Source organism: Aptenodytes forsteri, unplaced genomic scaffold (genome assembly GCF_000699145.1).
Source record: "Aptenodytes forsteri isolate BGI_AS27 unplaced genomic scaffold, ASM69914v1 Scaffold438, whole genome shotgun sequence".
NCBI classification, from domain to species: domain Eukaryota; kingdom Metazoa; phylum Chordata; class Aves; order Sphenisciformes; family Spheniscidae; genus Aptenodytes; species Aptenodytes forsteri.
In genome coordinates, this window is record NW_008795673.1 from 365,642 (window position 1) to 382,410 (window position 16,769).

Consider the following 16,769-nt stretch of genomic DNA (forward strand, 5'->3'; position numbering starts at 1 on the left):
CTACTCTGCTCTGGTGAGACCCCACCTGGAGTACTGTGTTCAGCTCTGGGGCCCCCAACATAAGAAAGACATGGACCTGTTGGAGTGGGTCCAGAGGAGGGCCACTAAAATGATCAGGGGGATGGAGCACCTCTCCTGTGAGGAAAGGCTGAGAGACTTGGGGTGGTTCAGCCTGGAGAAGAGAAGGCTTTGGGGAGACTTCGTTGCAGCCTTCCAGCACCTGAAAGGGGCCTATAAGAAAGCTGGAGAGTGACGTTTTACAAGGGCCTGTAGTGACAGGACAAAGGGTAATAGTTTTAAACTGAAAGAGGGTAGATTTAGATTAGATATAAGGAAGAAATTCTTCACTATGAGGGTGGTGAGGCACGGAACAGGTTGCCCAGAGAAGTTGTGGATGCCCCATCCCTGGAAGTGTTCAAGGCCAGGTTAGATGGGGCTTTGAGCAACCTGGTCTAGTGGAAGGTGTCCCGGCCCATGGCAGGGGGGTTGGAAATAGATGATCTTTAAAGTCCCTTCCAACCCAAACCATTGTATGATTCTATGAATTACAGCTGTATCAGTTGACAAGTAACTGTAGCACTGTTCACCCAAATTTAGCATTTAACATAACAGATGAATCTAGGACTTGTCCATATCCACTTACTTCTCCAGGGCATTTCTTACACCTTTGACAACTCTGTACTGGGACTGCTGCCAAAAACACTGTCTTCCTCAGCTGCTGAGGAGCTCTGTCCTCAGAGGAACATTTTGTGTTCTCCTCCCAGGACTTCCACTTGGAGATAAGCAATGTCTACCCTGAAGACTACATTAGCTACAACAAATGCTCAGGATCAGAGCGTGTTCAGCCACAACATCACAGTGCTAATTATATTGTTTTTCATACTAAACTTCCTTCTGCTGCTGATCAGCAGATTTGAACACCCAAAGTAGCCTAAGCAACTGCAGAATATATTGACATCTGCTTTGAACATTACCCTCACGACACTTTAAGGTCAATCCAAGTAAAAAGGGTCAGCATCAATCTGCATTAGGGTAACCTGCTTGATAAACATGTGAACGCTGTTACAGGCTCTAAAGTCATTAGCAACAGCATCCTGCATGCTCAAGCTGTCTGTTAGAGCCCTTGTTGCTAACTACAGCTCAGGTGATTTTGGTATTCTCTTTGCATTTTTTTTTCCACGGACTGAACGTGAGGCATGAGGTACCTAATACCACTAGAAGATCAGCTAGCTAATGCCGATTAATCAAGCCTCATTTTTAACCTTATAATCTTTACTGACAGCACAGCTTGAGCTAAGCGTGCTTGATTTTGCAAAAGGGCTGCTGCCCAAGATACAGCTTTCCTTTTGGCAGAAACAGCATCAGCTGAATACATCCTTGATGGAGAACAGTACATCACAAGGTGGCTAGGCTTAAAATAACAAACCTTTGGATCCAACCAGGTGTAATGACAGCTTGTACAAGTGTGCATTTTTCCACAGAGTGGAAAGGGCAGATGGTTTCATCTACACGTATGTATTTATCAGAACATGAGAAATAACCTGTTTCAGAGCTTGAAAAGAAGAGCAAGTCAGACAATCAGTTTCCATCTCCTCAGAAGGAAGGGCAGCACAACCAATGCTGTGCCCTTGGCAGTAAAAGCACCATCAAGAACTCTGTGATTCAGCTTTTCATATCCTTTGGGAGCAGACATGAGGACATGTACAGCAAAGGCATTACTTAGCAGACAATTATCGCTGAAGAACCTCACTGACTACCTCTTCCAACAGATCCGTTGTTTTTTATTGGCTTTTCAACTACATAAAAATAATAACGATTTAAAAGACAGGAAGTCATCCATTTTATGAAAGATCCATTATCTTGCTGTCTATATGTTTAGTAATAATACTGACGTGTCAGTTTATCACATATTTTTTATAGCCTCCTATAATCCTCGCATGCAATATACTTGCAAATTATTCATGCACAATTATTATGTTGCCAGTGTTATGGTTTGTACAACAAAGATGACAGGATTTTACATATTAATATATTCATTAACGCTCTACATAAATATTAAGGACAATATACATTTCTTTAGAAATTAATTCTTCATTCTCTTAATGTCTCTTAATTCTTAAATTTTCTTTTAATTGTCTTAATTACTGTGTTTCATAACTTGTTCATTTTTGAGAGCAGCAAAAAAATTAAGACACTGAAGGAGAATCAGCATCACTAGTTCATTACAGCCTGGGTCCTCAAAAAAGTTAGCAAGGGTTAATGAGTGTGACTAATCGATCTGAGAAATCTGCTCTTGCCGCTTAAGACACTATTCTTTCCTTCCCTCTCACACAGCCTGCCCAATTCTTGCTACTTACAAGAGGTGACCAAAATAAATGTGTTCCTGCAGCATAGCCCTTTGAAACCACAGACTTGCCTCTTAGCTCAAATCCATCTTTACCAGCATTGTTAGCTTTGCAGTGAAGCAACTAACTTTTGGGCAGACGCTCAAATTTTGTTTAAAATTTTTTTTTTTTTTAAAGAATGCGGTCAGTCCTAAGTTAGAAGTAGGTCAGTAGCTGAATGTGTCCTGCAGCAAGATTTGCCGGAGCTCCTGTAACGAAACCAAGTCAGCAGTAGCGTTCTTAGCCTCTGTTGAGAATAAACCTCAGAAAAGCAGTATAAATGAAGAGAAAATAGAGATTATATAGGTATCCCTAGTAGCCTAGAGAGAACGTTCTAGGCTTACAAGATAAAAACATTCTGAAAACTGAAGCAGACCTTCAGCACTCAGCTACTTCACCACTACAAACGTTGTAGTACACTTTTAAGGACAGATGTCTAATGAGGATAAATGAATACTGCAAATAACTTCACTATTTTAATCCTGAAATAACCTTGTAACCTGAAGTACTACTACATTGTGCGAGTTCAAAGAATTAAGAAGTTTGCGACTATGTGTGCTGAGATATTATTCAGGCAGGGTAAATATTAATTCCCACAAAATAACTGGCTAAGATAAACAGTTTTTCAAACTTCATTGGAGGATTATCATCTTCACTATGAATGTACAAAACATTTCACAATTAAAAATGGAAAGAGAAAAGGGAACGAACATAAAGTTTACAACTGATTCTTATTTTTACCCTTTTACACATGAAGACTGTGAATGATGCTTTCATACATTCTAGATATCTGATTCTTAAATTTAGTCTATAGTGACAGCAGACTCCTATATATAAATACTTCTGCTGCTGCTGCCATCCACTTAATGCTTTAGCATTCCTTTAACCTTTATAAGATGCTACTGTAAAGTTCAATCATTTCCTTGTATGCATTTCATTATAAGAAAAACACTCTAAAATGAGGAGGTTGAATTTTCTGGAATGATGGCAATTCCTGGAAGCAGAAGACTTAAAAAGACAACTTCCAGATTAATATGAAGATTAACATTCATCCCTCTGAATTAGCAGAAGGATCTTTTGACAAGTCTGCAAAAGTTTAATCTGTCTTCACCCACGTCTACCTTTACTTTCATTACACCTGAATTCTGTGGATTTTAAACCAAGTTTTTATATGCCAATACCTGAAAGATACTAGAGACTTGCAAATTTCACTGAAGTACGTTTAATTACAGATTTGGGAAGACAGAGGGGAAGACAGGGTAAGTTAACATATGCACCTCTCTTTTTTGAAAAGAGCGTGCAAATTTGTACGCATATGCACAGAATAGAAGTTTCCTATAACCAAGTGTTGCCATATACTTTGAAAATAACATCACAAACTGACAGCACTTGCACAGCAAGCCCGATAGCGGCTTGAGCATACATTTTAAAAAACAAACCCCAGAGCTTGCTTTGAAATGGTAACATTTATAGTTCTTAAACTACTACAGGAAATAAGATTTCAAATTAACAACATCTTTTTCTATTATCCATGGGATCAAATAAGCCATAAATTCCTCCAGCGTTAGCTACACCGATGAAATCTTAGCAACTATTCTCATTCAAATCACGGTACAAATGGATATGAAAACACAGCAAAGGGAAGAGAAATAAAGAATGGGTTCTACAGTACATACATTCTGGTGGAAGTCTGTTCTTTCTAAAAGCAAGTCTTTCAGTTTTCTTTCTGCTTTCTGCCAAACTAAACAGGACTCCGTAAACATACTGACGAACTGGCCTATAAAGGAGAGCAGCAGGAGGCAGGTCTTTGTTGGCTTCATCTTCTATAGAAACGGCAATTTTGATTTCACCCTTTTGCATGAAAGGAAGCAGAAAAATATGACATGTTATAGTGAACAGAAAGTATTTAGATATGCATGGTAACTCAACCTAGCTCTAATATAAATCTCATCTAGTCAAGAAAAATGTGATTCAGCAGCAGTGTGGATCTTATGTACGTGAAGGTAACAGCAGAGGAGGATCACCCTACAATCTACTTGCTCTCCTCCAATAAGTCTCCAGGCTCTGATTATCCCTGTTGCTCTCCCCTTTCTCTTCTCCATCACACACCTTTTTTTTCTTTTTTTTTGTCTGGACTATCTGCAGGTGAGGATTACCTAAACATTGATCTTCAAATATGGATACTTTGAGAAGTGAAATAGTACACATGAAAATACAGTAATGTGCTTATATGTAATCAAAGCACATTTGAAGCTGATCTAGATTTCAGACAGTTATTTTAAAAAAATATTCATGCTGTTTAAAAACAGCAGTCTGACTTTTTGGTGCAAGGATTTGAAACAGTATTGGGGACTCACTGTAAAAAACATTATGAGAAGACCTGGTCAAAAAATCGTAACTGTGAAATACATAAGTCAGGTTGATTTTGAATGTACACAAATAAAGCTTTAGCATTTTATACTTTTTCAGAAACAAGTATGAAAGAACCTTCCAACATTCTCTCTCAAAACAGCAGCAACATTCTATGTTTTCTGTCTCTGCACATCCAACCATGTTAAGATTTTCTTGGAAAACAACTGACTTCACTGCATTGCTCCCAAATACCAGCCTTTGTTTTCAACACTGACAAGCAAGCACTCCGTTTTGCTACTTTCAATTAAAAAAACATTTAAACTGTCCCAGTAATGAATACTGTAGGTGACAGGTTGGAGCGATTACATTAGGATATTGTCAGGTTTAACTCAGACAATGCTACTTTAGGTATAAGGTATGTCTGAAAGGTCTCTCTCTATACCTAACAGCAATATAACCTGGAATACCTCTACCTGCCAATTTCTAAAGAATCCCATAATCATGCAACAAGATACTGGTCAGTATACCCACGGCATACTTTAGGTCCCCTGTGCACACTTGTTCAAAAGCATTTCAGATAGTGGGGAAAGAAAAACAGTCTTAAGCAGTAGTGATTTATTTTTGATGCAGCCATCTCTAGGTTGACTTTTTTTTTCCTCTGTTGGGAATGGATTTCTCAAATGCAGGCATTTAATTCATTTCTTCCCATTGTGAGACACGATATTAAATATCTAGTAGTATTTAAATGTACTAAGAATATTTGGCTACACAAACTACGAAACAGAACTGGCATCAATGGTCTTCATACGCCTTGTGATTCTTCCCCACTTTTCTTCGATAAAGAAGGGAAGTGTAAGAACATGACAGCAATACAAGCTACGGTGCAAAACAAACACATGGGAAATAGGAAATCCAAAGCTCAACCCTGATGCAGAAACTTCTCTTTTTATGGATTTCAGATCCCCGCCTACGGTCTTTATTGTCCTAAAGCGGATTTTTAAGATGAATACAAGTTAACAGGAATGTGGACAGTGCCATTTTGCTAGATGCTGTACAAATATGTACATTGAATGGGCTTGATGTATGAGAACCAGTACTAAGCGTTTTGAACACTGAAGAGGAAGAAGATTAAAGTTGTCTCGTTCTGGGACTCATCTGTTTGCACTTAGAAGGAACAATGAACTTATGTCTTTTGAGACTAGATTAAGTCAAATACAGAATTGTGCAGGAACACCACTCCTCTGGCTCCTTCCCAGTTCAACACAAAGCAGACTTCAGCAGCTTCCAGACACACTGAGGCAGGTTATCTCTGCCTATTTCTGTAAGAAGCTCTCCCATTGCATTCAGGTAGACGTTTTTACTGGACACACTGAGCAGACAGTCCTAGGCTGTGTGAAAATGTTTGCAGGTTACCTGGGATTAGAAGGCTAGCACATAAAATAGCCAAACCAAAAAAAAAAAAGCCAACAGAAATGTTCTGCCAAACTAAAATGAACAAAAATTCAGAACATCGAGTTCACCTATAATTACATTTTAGGATTATACAAAAGGGATTTCTTAGAGCTGCTATGTTGCTATCAGGGCTAGCTACCAGGGATGGGAGGGATCAAATTGTGAGGGAAAACAATCTAAGTATTTTTGAACACTGAAAATAGAAAAGACTTGGCACAGACACCAAAGCACATACGCAGGAGGTTTTAGATGGAAATGGACTCTCTATAAAAACACACACACATATATACACACATACACAAACATACACACACATGCATAACGTTATAAAAATATCTACATATATGCATGAAAAATGAATAATTTTGTAAGTAAACACTATTACCTTTACAGAATCATTATTTCACAATACATGATTTTGAAATGTCATACCTTGGTTAGGACATGAAAGATGTAGGGATACATTAACCCCTTCTTGTGCCTGTGTTCTGCCACTCTTAATACTTCAGGTGCTACAGGAGGTAATGGAGGGGTAGTAATATCCATGTGGTTTCTGGTGGGCATTGACAACAGGCATGGGATTTGTGGATTACTGGTTTGATTCCCTTTGACATCAGCCGCCTGACTTCCTGAAGAAGCACTAGAGGAACCTTCTGCCTATAACAGAACATACAAAATAAAGCACTTTTGAATGCGTATGGAAACACACCAGGACACCAGCCAAGAGAAACAGCAAATTTCCTTCTTCCCCCACAATGAAAATAGTGGGTGATACATCATGTTGTATCAGTATGTAGAATACATTATCCAAAGCTGGCTAAAAGATTTTCAGAAAATGTAAACTTTCAGCCATTGTTTGCTAGCAGAAGCAAATTACTGAAAAAAATAAATATTATGGTAAAGCTTTAACTTATTAACAGCAACAGTAATTTTCTTTAATTTTTAATTAGAATATTAATACCCCCCCCAATACAGAAGGGGGACTGATGACCTCTTAATGAAATGTGAATGACCTCTTAACTAAGTATTTCCAAGATAATACCAACTAAATGGGTTAACTGACAGTCACAAAGTCTATAATTTATCTAGACTTCCATTAACACATCCCTTCACAGTTTGCATTTCTAAATGAAGCAGGAGAAACTACATAGTTCAATTTAAAGACATTTAAAATACATAGTGTCTGAACGCAAAAGTCTTGTAAATGTTTAATTCTTTTTTTTTTTAACATAAAGTTCTTTTCCCTGAGAAGAAGATTGTAAGAGAAAATGGCAACACTTTCTGACTGCAAGATTAAAGTGGCATTTTATTCCATTTCTAGAAATGTAGTTCACATTCATAAGAAAAACATGACACACAAAAAGATACTGTAAACCTCCCGGTGAATAAGCCCTTTGTAAGCATTTATGTTGTATCTCTCATAGATACTACCAAAAAAGTAGAGTTCATTCCTAAAAATCCTTGTCTTCAAAACTGAAAGCTGTTTTTAGCTTAAAAGTTCATACTAGTTTAGTGTCTATGAACTGTTACAGTAATATTTAAAACTTTTGAGACTGAAATTTAATTTTTTCACTTGATGATACATCAAGCATGTGTATTTTCACAATTTATGCAGAAAATTTCACATGCTTCATAATACTTTAAAAGCAAAGCTGAAACAGAAATGGCCAAAGCCATGAAATCCCACAGAACAAGTAACATAAAAAATAGGCCCGAACAAGCTCAGCTTGTTCACTTCATGGCCTTATGAAAAATACAAGCTTGCATGTAAAAACCAAAAAAACCCCACACAACCTCCAAAAACCTTTAACAGGAAAATGTACATTAGTAAAAACATGCTCTAGCAAAATATCAAAGGGGCAACATTATTTTCAGATTACATTTTAAGCACACAATCAAAGAGGACGTTACTGAAAGATTATATTTTAGAGTTGGTAATCCAGACTTCATTTTAGTTATAAAAATGAAAATATACAGAATAAATGATTAAAACCTGTAAACCAGAACACTTCTGACACAATATACTGATACAGAATGTTTTTATAAACATGTGAGCTATCACAGCTCTATTAAATCCATGTTATATTATCACATATATTTCTTTATCAGTTTAAAGATTTTTGCCCGTCTTCTACTACCCCAACAACTAAAAATCAGTGATACTGGACCACTAAGAGAAGTTTACAGAACCGCCCATTACTGGGGGCATGGAGGGAAGAAGACAAAACGCCCCAAACGGTAGCAATGCTTTCCCTGTTTCCACTACCCAGGTTCTTCCTGGACCTGCTCCAGCAGTATTCAAACACCTAAGCTGAGGAACTACCACAGTTAAAAGGTTTTTTTTTTTCCTTTAGAATATACATCAGAGATGAGCATACCTTTGTCATGTATAATCACGCAGTGAGACAACTACAAAGGTTTTTTTTTCCTTTAGTAATATACATCAGAGATGAGCATACCTTTGTCATGTATAATCACGCAGTGAGACAACTACGAGCAAGGAATTTTGACATTTAAGTCAAGCGAAACGAGTGTCAAGATTGCTGCTACCTGTCTGATCTATGCTAGATTTTCAGCACTTTAAATTACCTCAGAAATTCACATAGCTCATTCAGTTGAAATCTTCAGGAACTATTTCTTTTTTCTTAATCATTAATATATACCTCTCTAGGAAATGAGTTCATCTACAAAACGTACTCATAATCCTCCCTGTTGCGCTGAACAGATGCAACTGTCTTCTCCTGCTACTGAAGGCTAAAGAAGTGGTTTGATATTAAAAAAAAAATAGGCAAGTAAAACTCATGCATTCAACTGGATGCATCCAAGTTGGACTGCATGCATAGATCTACTGGAAAGTTTAATCACTGCTTATGCAGCTCTAATTCCGTGTGTACGAAGACAGGCAGCCAGACACGCTGTGCAGCATGTCCCACCCACCCACCGCCCAGCTCCAGGGGCGGCACCACCACCGCTCTGGCTGCTCCCCCCCTCCGCTTCCCTGCCCTGCAGGACATCGGGCTGTGCAGCACACACGCAGGGCTGCAGCTGGGACGCACCGAGCTTCATACATGGCCCGTAATACAGAGAAGAAAGGAATGTAATAGGTCAAATTAGCATTTGCATATGGTGACTAATCTGCAGGCAGATACAGTTATCGTACGGGGCGTAGTCTGCAAAAATAATAACCACTGATGGATGAAATCATCAGCTTGATATTTTAAGCACAAAGCCCAAGTTTACTGGAGTTTCTATGCCAAAGGTACAGGGAAAATGTTCTGTTTGTCTACAGCCTAAGTAACTCGTGATTGGGTTTTTCTGACACAAAATTAACAGTTGGTGTACCATTCCATCACAAAGATGCAGAGATATGAAGTGCAAATGCTTTGAATGTTCTTTCTAAACACGGTTCAGACTTGGAATACAGCAACACCATACTCTTGATTCGAATGGTTTTAGATCTTGAAGAAATTTAATAGGACAATGTTAAGTCTTTACCAAGGGCTTAGTTATCCCATCCTTGCTTAGTTAAGTAGCAATATATTCTAACTGGTCCCACAGAGCTACTTTAATATGTATTATGCGAAATGCACACCAGGCGATTATAAAGGACTTTTACGCCTCAGCTGAGCTTTAATACAGACCTATAATGGTCTGTGGCTAACATTGAAGTGTGTGTAGGAGCTGTTCTCGCTACACTGTAGGTTACATGACATGGACCCTGAACCCACGGACACTTAGACTGCTATACTCCTCAGTAAAAATCAAAGTAATGCACTACTGTAAACACGGGTAGCAATACCCAAGGATGAGATTGTTAGCTAAGGAGTAAACAAGTTCATTGGTTTCCTTCTGTTTTATATCTAGTATTTTCTAAAACATCCTATTTAATTTTCATTTTTATGTATATGCTACAATTTTCCTTGGAAAACATCTTACTGTACTTTAAAGCTGTTGTTCTGTAATTCACAAAAAGGTGTAAAAAATTACACTAAATCCTACAGATCAATATTGAAAATTCTACTCCAAGTTCGCTGTAAAGCTTTAATAGAAAATAATAAATTGTGATGTCTGGAACTTAAGGAATTACCTTTGTTTGGTCTCCCAGCTCCCCACGCGTTTGACTTTCTGACTGGGTTCCTGTTTTTTCCCAGCCCATTTTGTTCCCACTGACATGGCTGAAGGACAACATAAAGAAAAACATAGTATTAAAGTGCTGTTTAAGAGACAATGGGATAAATTCTTGGTGACTTATTGGAACTATGGGCCAGAGAGGACTCTGATTTTAAGGGATGCTATGTATTAGAAATGTCAATTTGTAGGAGCCTGGAAGAGACTTTAATACCGACATTTATTCATTTACACTATGTCAACATTTGGATTGTATTTAAAAGCTGTATATTACAATGACTAAATAACGTTCATGCAGGAAAAATTCTTGATTGAACTTTAAATATTTGTCACTATGACAAGTAATCTCCCTCAATTAGAAGACTATTTCTACAAACCGTGATATAAATGACACTGTCTAGATTTCAGTTTCTAAATTTATTCAAAATTTATTGCATAAAATGTGTAAGGCAACATTATAAAAAACGCTGAAAAATATTGTTTTTTCTAGAGCAGGTACACTTCCAGTTCTACACTGCACGGAAACCACGCAAGCTTATTTGATTTACTAAGCAAAACACATGATAACATTTAAAGTTGACCGACTGCATCAAAAAAACAAAGTCCAAGCCATCACGCATAATTGTAGACACATTCAGAATTTAATACCAAGTAATAACATACTTATACATCATACATAACCCCAAATTTTTAGAGGCAATCACAGACCTGCTAAAGCCCCAGGCTTTGATTCTTGCACAGTAAGCCACTACACCTAACAAGACAAAGGCAAACACAAACTGCCTCTGTTCAAATTTCCTTTTTGTAGGTCAGCAAGCAGTAATTAAATGAAAGTCCGCACAACTTTATTGCCCAGGACAGACATATGATCTAGCGGAAGTCAGAAATACTTCTGCACTAAACAAGGCACATTAATAGAAGAGAGCAAAACCAATTTCACTGTTGCTTTGTTCCATGCATAGCCTGTCAATGAGGGCTCTTAAGTCACGGTCCTAAATGCTGAATTTCTGACATTCACACCAGGTTTCTTTGCGAAGCCACATTATCCCAAAATTTTAGCAGTGTAAACACTACAAATTCAGTGAAGTTTCATAGTTTTTAGCTACTGAAATTTTAATGAATTATACTGTAAAGTAGGAATATTTCTTCTATACAAAGTAAAGAACTCGAAGGCTTTATGACATTTACCAAAATCTCACTCTCTCCTTCTTTCAATAAAACATAAGGGCAGAAGTGGAAAAACACCCAGCATTATTTGGTTTTGGATTTCTGCTTGTTAAGGAACAGGGCGACTAGAGTGAACCATGGACATGTTTGCAGTCATAGTGACCTAAAACTATTTTCTGAAGGTCCATCATATCACTAATATGCAGATTTCTTACTTTCAGGATACTGGTGAACGATTCTGAAAATAAATTTATTTTAACAGAAGCAGAGTAAAAAAACATCCTCATGAAAAACTTACTTCACTGCACCTCCATTGCCTTCATCATTGTCAGAGGACGAAGATGTAGAAGAGGCAGGAAAATAGGTTGAATCCACATGATTAGGGCTCCCACTCTGAGCTGGATTTATTGGAGAAGATCGTTCATACAATGGTGTATGTTTTCCTTCGTGAGGAATGTTGCTGTAGTTGTTCTGCTCAGAAAGACTTTTTCCACCTGTTTCCAAGGTGATGGCTGGCTCAGAGAGACTGTACGGGTATGGACCCTGACCTTGGGCCCCACCCTGATTGGACATCTGCTGGGCCTGAAATAAAGTGATCTTTCTTAAGTGAAAGTAACAAGAAGGCTTTTCTTTTAAAACAAAATACATTATTTAATCAAGTGGCACTTTCCAAATGTACAAATTAAATCTCAGCCATCTTGGACATCCACAAAAATTGTTCTACCAGAGTCTGTACCACCACTACAGTTCCAGACTTAAGCAGTGCACGCCCATGCTAGAAAAGTTAGATATACCTTTCCCACCTAGATTTTAATGTGATGAGCACAGCAGGTTTCTCCCAAGGAGAAGGGCAGAGGGCTATACTTACCACAGGTTTTGCTTGTAGTGAGGTCTGTGGAATGTTAAGCATCTGAGAAGGAACATATGGTGGCACTATCCCAGGCATACCAAACTGATTTGGTCTGGCTGCTGTATTGCAAACGGGGAGGGGGGGGGAGAAAAAAACAAACCCAAACACTCATGAAAATGCTCACTATTTGACACAAATGTTACCCTTTTTATCCTTTTGCTTCTATGGTTTATTTAGTCTTGTTCTGTTAGCATTACTGTTTTCTAGTACGCCTTAAGTCAGTTTTATTCATTTTTGCCTTTTAATAAAAATACTTTGTAGCTTGTCAAGTCTATTTTACCTGTCTCACCTTCCCTCAGTTCTTTGTATCTCTCTTTACTGCACATTTCTGTTCTACCTGGAATCAAAGGAAGCTTAAAAGAAAAAAGCCCAAGAGATGTAATAATGAAGAAGCCGGCAAAAACAATGTCACACAGACACGTAATGCTGGCACATTCTATCATTTGAATATTTGACCTAGAGTAGCCTTAATGCCCTTTAATGCAGGTCTTCAAATGTAAATAAAGGCACCCCACCCCCCAAAAAAGAGAAGGAATAATCTGTATTAGCATTCCAGTATGGTAACTGAAAATCTTTAGAAAATTTCAGCTCAAATTATGTTTTTGTGTTAAGAATGAGGTATATGTAGTAAATCCTGTGATCATACAGTTAATTTGTAAGCCTTGAGAATAATCTGCAATGCCAGAACAATTCATGGCTGCAATTTAAGCAGGTATGTTATGACATCAAAAAATCAAAGACTATCAAGGGATTTCTAAAACATGTCAGGTAAGTCCAGTGAGAAACAGGAAACATGTTTTATGGAATAGAAATAGAAACTGTCATCATGATTGGAACCGGTCACCAGAATTCAGTTGTGTACAGCACCATACTCACAAGTGTCCTAATGCTAGAACTGATGCAGCAATAGCTAAGAGGAAAATCAGTCCAGGTTGTTCTCCTCTTTTTGGGGAAAGAACACAACCTCTGCACGTATCCTATGAAAACCTTCTTTTGAAACCTCATATTCAAGGGTCAGTGAAAACTGCCAGAGAATATAAACATTTTTATAAGATCCTGCTAATAATACTGTTTCTGATTTAGGGTTATGCCAGGTTTTAGTTAAAATGAAAAGCCTTATTTCTTTAATTACTTACCTAGGTAATGTGGTGGATGAAATGGCATAGGTTTATTAGTTGCTGAGTAATAAGCAACTGCTCTCTTAAATCGAGTAACTTTGTCATCTGTTCTAGACTAAAATAAAAAAAAGATCTGTCAGAAGCAAATCCAGGCATGTCGTCTATAGGTCAGCAACGTACTGTAGAGTAGTTAACGTATACCATATCACATACAGTATTAACGCCTATGGACACTTGAGGACTATAGCACTACTCCAGCGCAAGAAATATTATGTCAATCCATGTAAGGATAAAGCTTTAAAATACTGTCTTCATGTACCACTGATTCTCAGTGACAGTACACAAAGCCAGACTACAAAACCCCTTTGGTTATCAAGAATTTAACTTTAAAGCACTAAGGGTAAATGCAGTATTTTTACCTTCGGAAAGTGTGGAAAGTGAAATTAGGATATCTGAGACATGGCATATACCAACAGATTCCTATTATCAGCTGGCACAAAACACTGTTTTTATAGAATGCAATTCTTCAACACAAACGTATAGCACAATAGGTTTAAAAAAACCCCAGACCAATATTTTGCTTTATACTTTACCTGTGAATGTTGAAAAACATCTTTTGCTATGGCATCCAAATCAGTGGTGTCCTGAATATTACGGACGTAGTCAGCTACGGCTTTGATCACTACGTCACAAGGTGGTAAAACTAACTGGTGAGCACGTACCTATGCAAACAAACACACATGCCAGTATGAAATAACAGGGTAGCCCAAGATACTTCAGTTACATAGCAGAGAATTAAACTGTTTATTTACTGAAAATATATTCAACAAACTCCATGTTGTCAGATTTAGCATCTAAATATTTTCGGGCCTTTCACCTTGTTTTTAAGACTTCCCCTTAAACAGTGACTCATATGTTTGTCATCCACGGTATACTTATATATATGTGAAACCTCACCTCTGTAAATACTTGCTGGTTAAATATCAGCTCCAACAACAAACAAGGTCAACAATGCTAATTATTTTACTGCTTTCTAGTTGGACATTTCCTCTAGTGCAAACTGCTTTATCTAATGTGGATACATCCATTTTATATATATACACACATATCTATATGCCAGAAAATATTTTATTTTGACACAGTTTGTATTCTGAATGTGAAGTGGCATCAGAACTGATGAAAGAGATCCACTGGGAACAGGAAGATCTCTATGTACACAGAAAAGGGAGGATTTGAAAAACAAATGGAGAAAAGGACTATCTCAAGGAAACTTATTTTCAAGATTCTACAGAAATTGGTCTAAAAATCATTATTTGAAGATTACATAGTTTAGTAATTAGTGTTTTCAAATTTTGTGTATTTCATTATCTGTAGTAGAATATACTCATACAGCTTCACATTATACATAACATCTCCGGCAAGAAATTATTTTTATTTCTTTTATATTATACATCGACAAAGAATGATGTATGGATTTCTCTTGTCGCTACGATATGAACATAGTTACCTTCTCTTTCAAGCATATGAATATCAACATGGTTATAGGGCTGGTTACTCTTTTTGCAGACACAGAGGAAATTCTTAAGATAATTCCATTGATAAAATAGTTTCAATATTCCGGCACTAAAATAACTTCACCATCCAATGACAGATGTGTCTGACCTCTCATATTCACCAACTATCTTAAATGGCTGAGAAACACGCGCTTAAATGCATGCTAAGAATTTCCCTCGAGTTAATGACCTTAGCCCATACAGATCATAGATTTGTCTACAAATCAGAGTCCACGGTACAGTCTACTCAAGATGTTAGGAAAATGATGAATTCCCATTGTTTCACTGGTCACTGACTCAGGCCATGGGTTTGAAAAGATAAGAAACACTTGGGACTTTGTAGCAAAGACGTCTCTTTGTAGTAAGAAGAAAGAGCTGGAAGAACTTTGTGGGACGATGTCCAAAGCCCCTACAGACGAAGCTCCCGCAGCTCAGCGACTGGCAGCTGCAGATGGATGTGCTGTACCAGGAAGTTCTAGAGTCAGTTTTTTGGCCTGATCCCTTCTCGTGTCCACATGGAGAAAGGAGGGGAACTGGATAGTCCTGGAAACCCTGGACTTCCATCTCAACACTCTCAATAGGCTCCTCCTGAAAATAAACTGAGGATTATTCAGCATATGATTATGGGAATTACTGCTCTTACATGCACTGCGTGATCCTATATGGGGTATAGAAACTTCAGGTCAAGCAACCATCACGGACCATTGCAAAATTAAAAGCAGTGAGCGGTGCTGCCAGCTGGGTCTGAAGAACTACTCAACCGTAGGCAGTTTCTGTTACTTTCCCTCTGTGCTGCACAATGCGCACGCTCAGAGGGGCAGGAAAGAGGTCTCCAACTACGTGTCCTAAATCTTAGAGGATGCCTGAGGAATTTCCAGAAATTCTGTCTGGAACCTCTGTATAATTCTGGAGCAGCTAGGGTTTTGCTTTTAACATATTTTAATCTGCCTATTTGCAAAATTCAGTAATTCAAGACTTGAGAGATCATTATTATTATTAAACAGTTCTATTTTTTAAGATATGAGGAAATGTGAAAAATCCTTATGCTTGCATTCTACACAGAGGTATCACACTTTAACAGAAAATCCTGCAATTCAGCCTTGTCAGAAATGTTTAGGCAAAATTCTGATTAGTACTTCTACTATTAGTACTTTGCAACTTTAAATTCTGTACCACAACCCCTTTTTATTCTATATGGAGTCTACCATGTAATTATTTTCTTTTCTGCCCTTATTTGATCCACTTATTACGCAACTTCTTAGACTGCCTTCTTCATATTTAGACCATGGGATTTTTGCCTAGATTCCCATTTTTATTAATTTCCTTCTCCTAATGTCTGCTTGTCTATACCTGGTCTTTGCCTACCAGAGATGAGCTCCACATTTATGAGCCTAAATTAAGAACAGTTCTGTTTAGTGTACTCAGTGGCATGGTAATTATTTCTGTTTCAGATAGTAAATTCTAAATTTTCACTAGTGTGCATTCTGAATATATACAACAATGCTAAATACAGATCACATTAGCATGTAAGCTTACAGTCACAAATATTGATGATAAAATTTTGCACCCAATCTGCAAGCAGAAGCAATAGATTTTCTTCTCACTGGTAATCTAAGTCGTTTTATGAACACCTACGATTTTATTTGTATGTGTAACAATTACACATCTCTAAAGCAGCTGAATCATAACATGGCTGTGTCATGTT

The 16,769-nt window shown here is 37.6% G+C and overlaps 1 protein-coding gene across 2 annotated transcripts in view; it reads right to left on the reverse strand.

The window, feature by feature from the left end:
* The window catches only part of FAM120A (family with sequence similarity 120A), a 50,869-nt gene that overhangs the window by 22,016 nt on the left and 12,084 nt on the right, over window positions 1-16,769 (reverse strand). Inside the window, exons 3-9 of one of the 2 annotated variants that reach the window (XM_009282568.1) lie at window positions 14,105-14,233; window positions 13,530-13,626; window positions 12,352-12,449; window positions 11,782-12,065; window positions 10,276-10,363; window positions 6,621-6,845; window positions 4,061-4,235 (exon numbers count right to left, since the gene is read on the reverse strand). In XM_009282568.1, coding sequence (XP_009280843.1) covers window positions 4,061-4,235; window positions 6,621-6,845; window positions 10,276-10,363; window positions 11,782-12,065; window positions 12,352-12,449; window positions 13,530-13,626; window positions 14,105-14,233 — 1,096 coding nt within the window. Of the gene's footprint in view, window positions 1-4,060; window positions 4,236-6,620; window positions 6,846-10,275; window positions 10,364-11,781; window positions 12,066-12,351; window positions 12,453-13,529; window positions 13,627-14,104; window positions 14,234-16,769 lie in introns of both variants that reach the window. The other variant, XM_009282567.1, reaches the window with a different exon arrangement.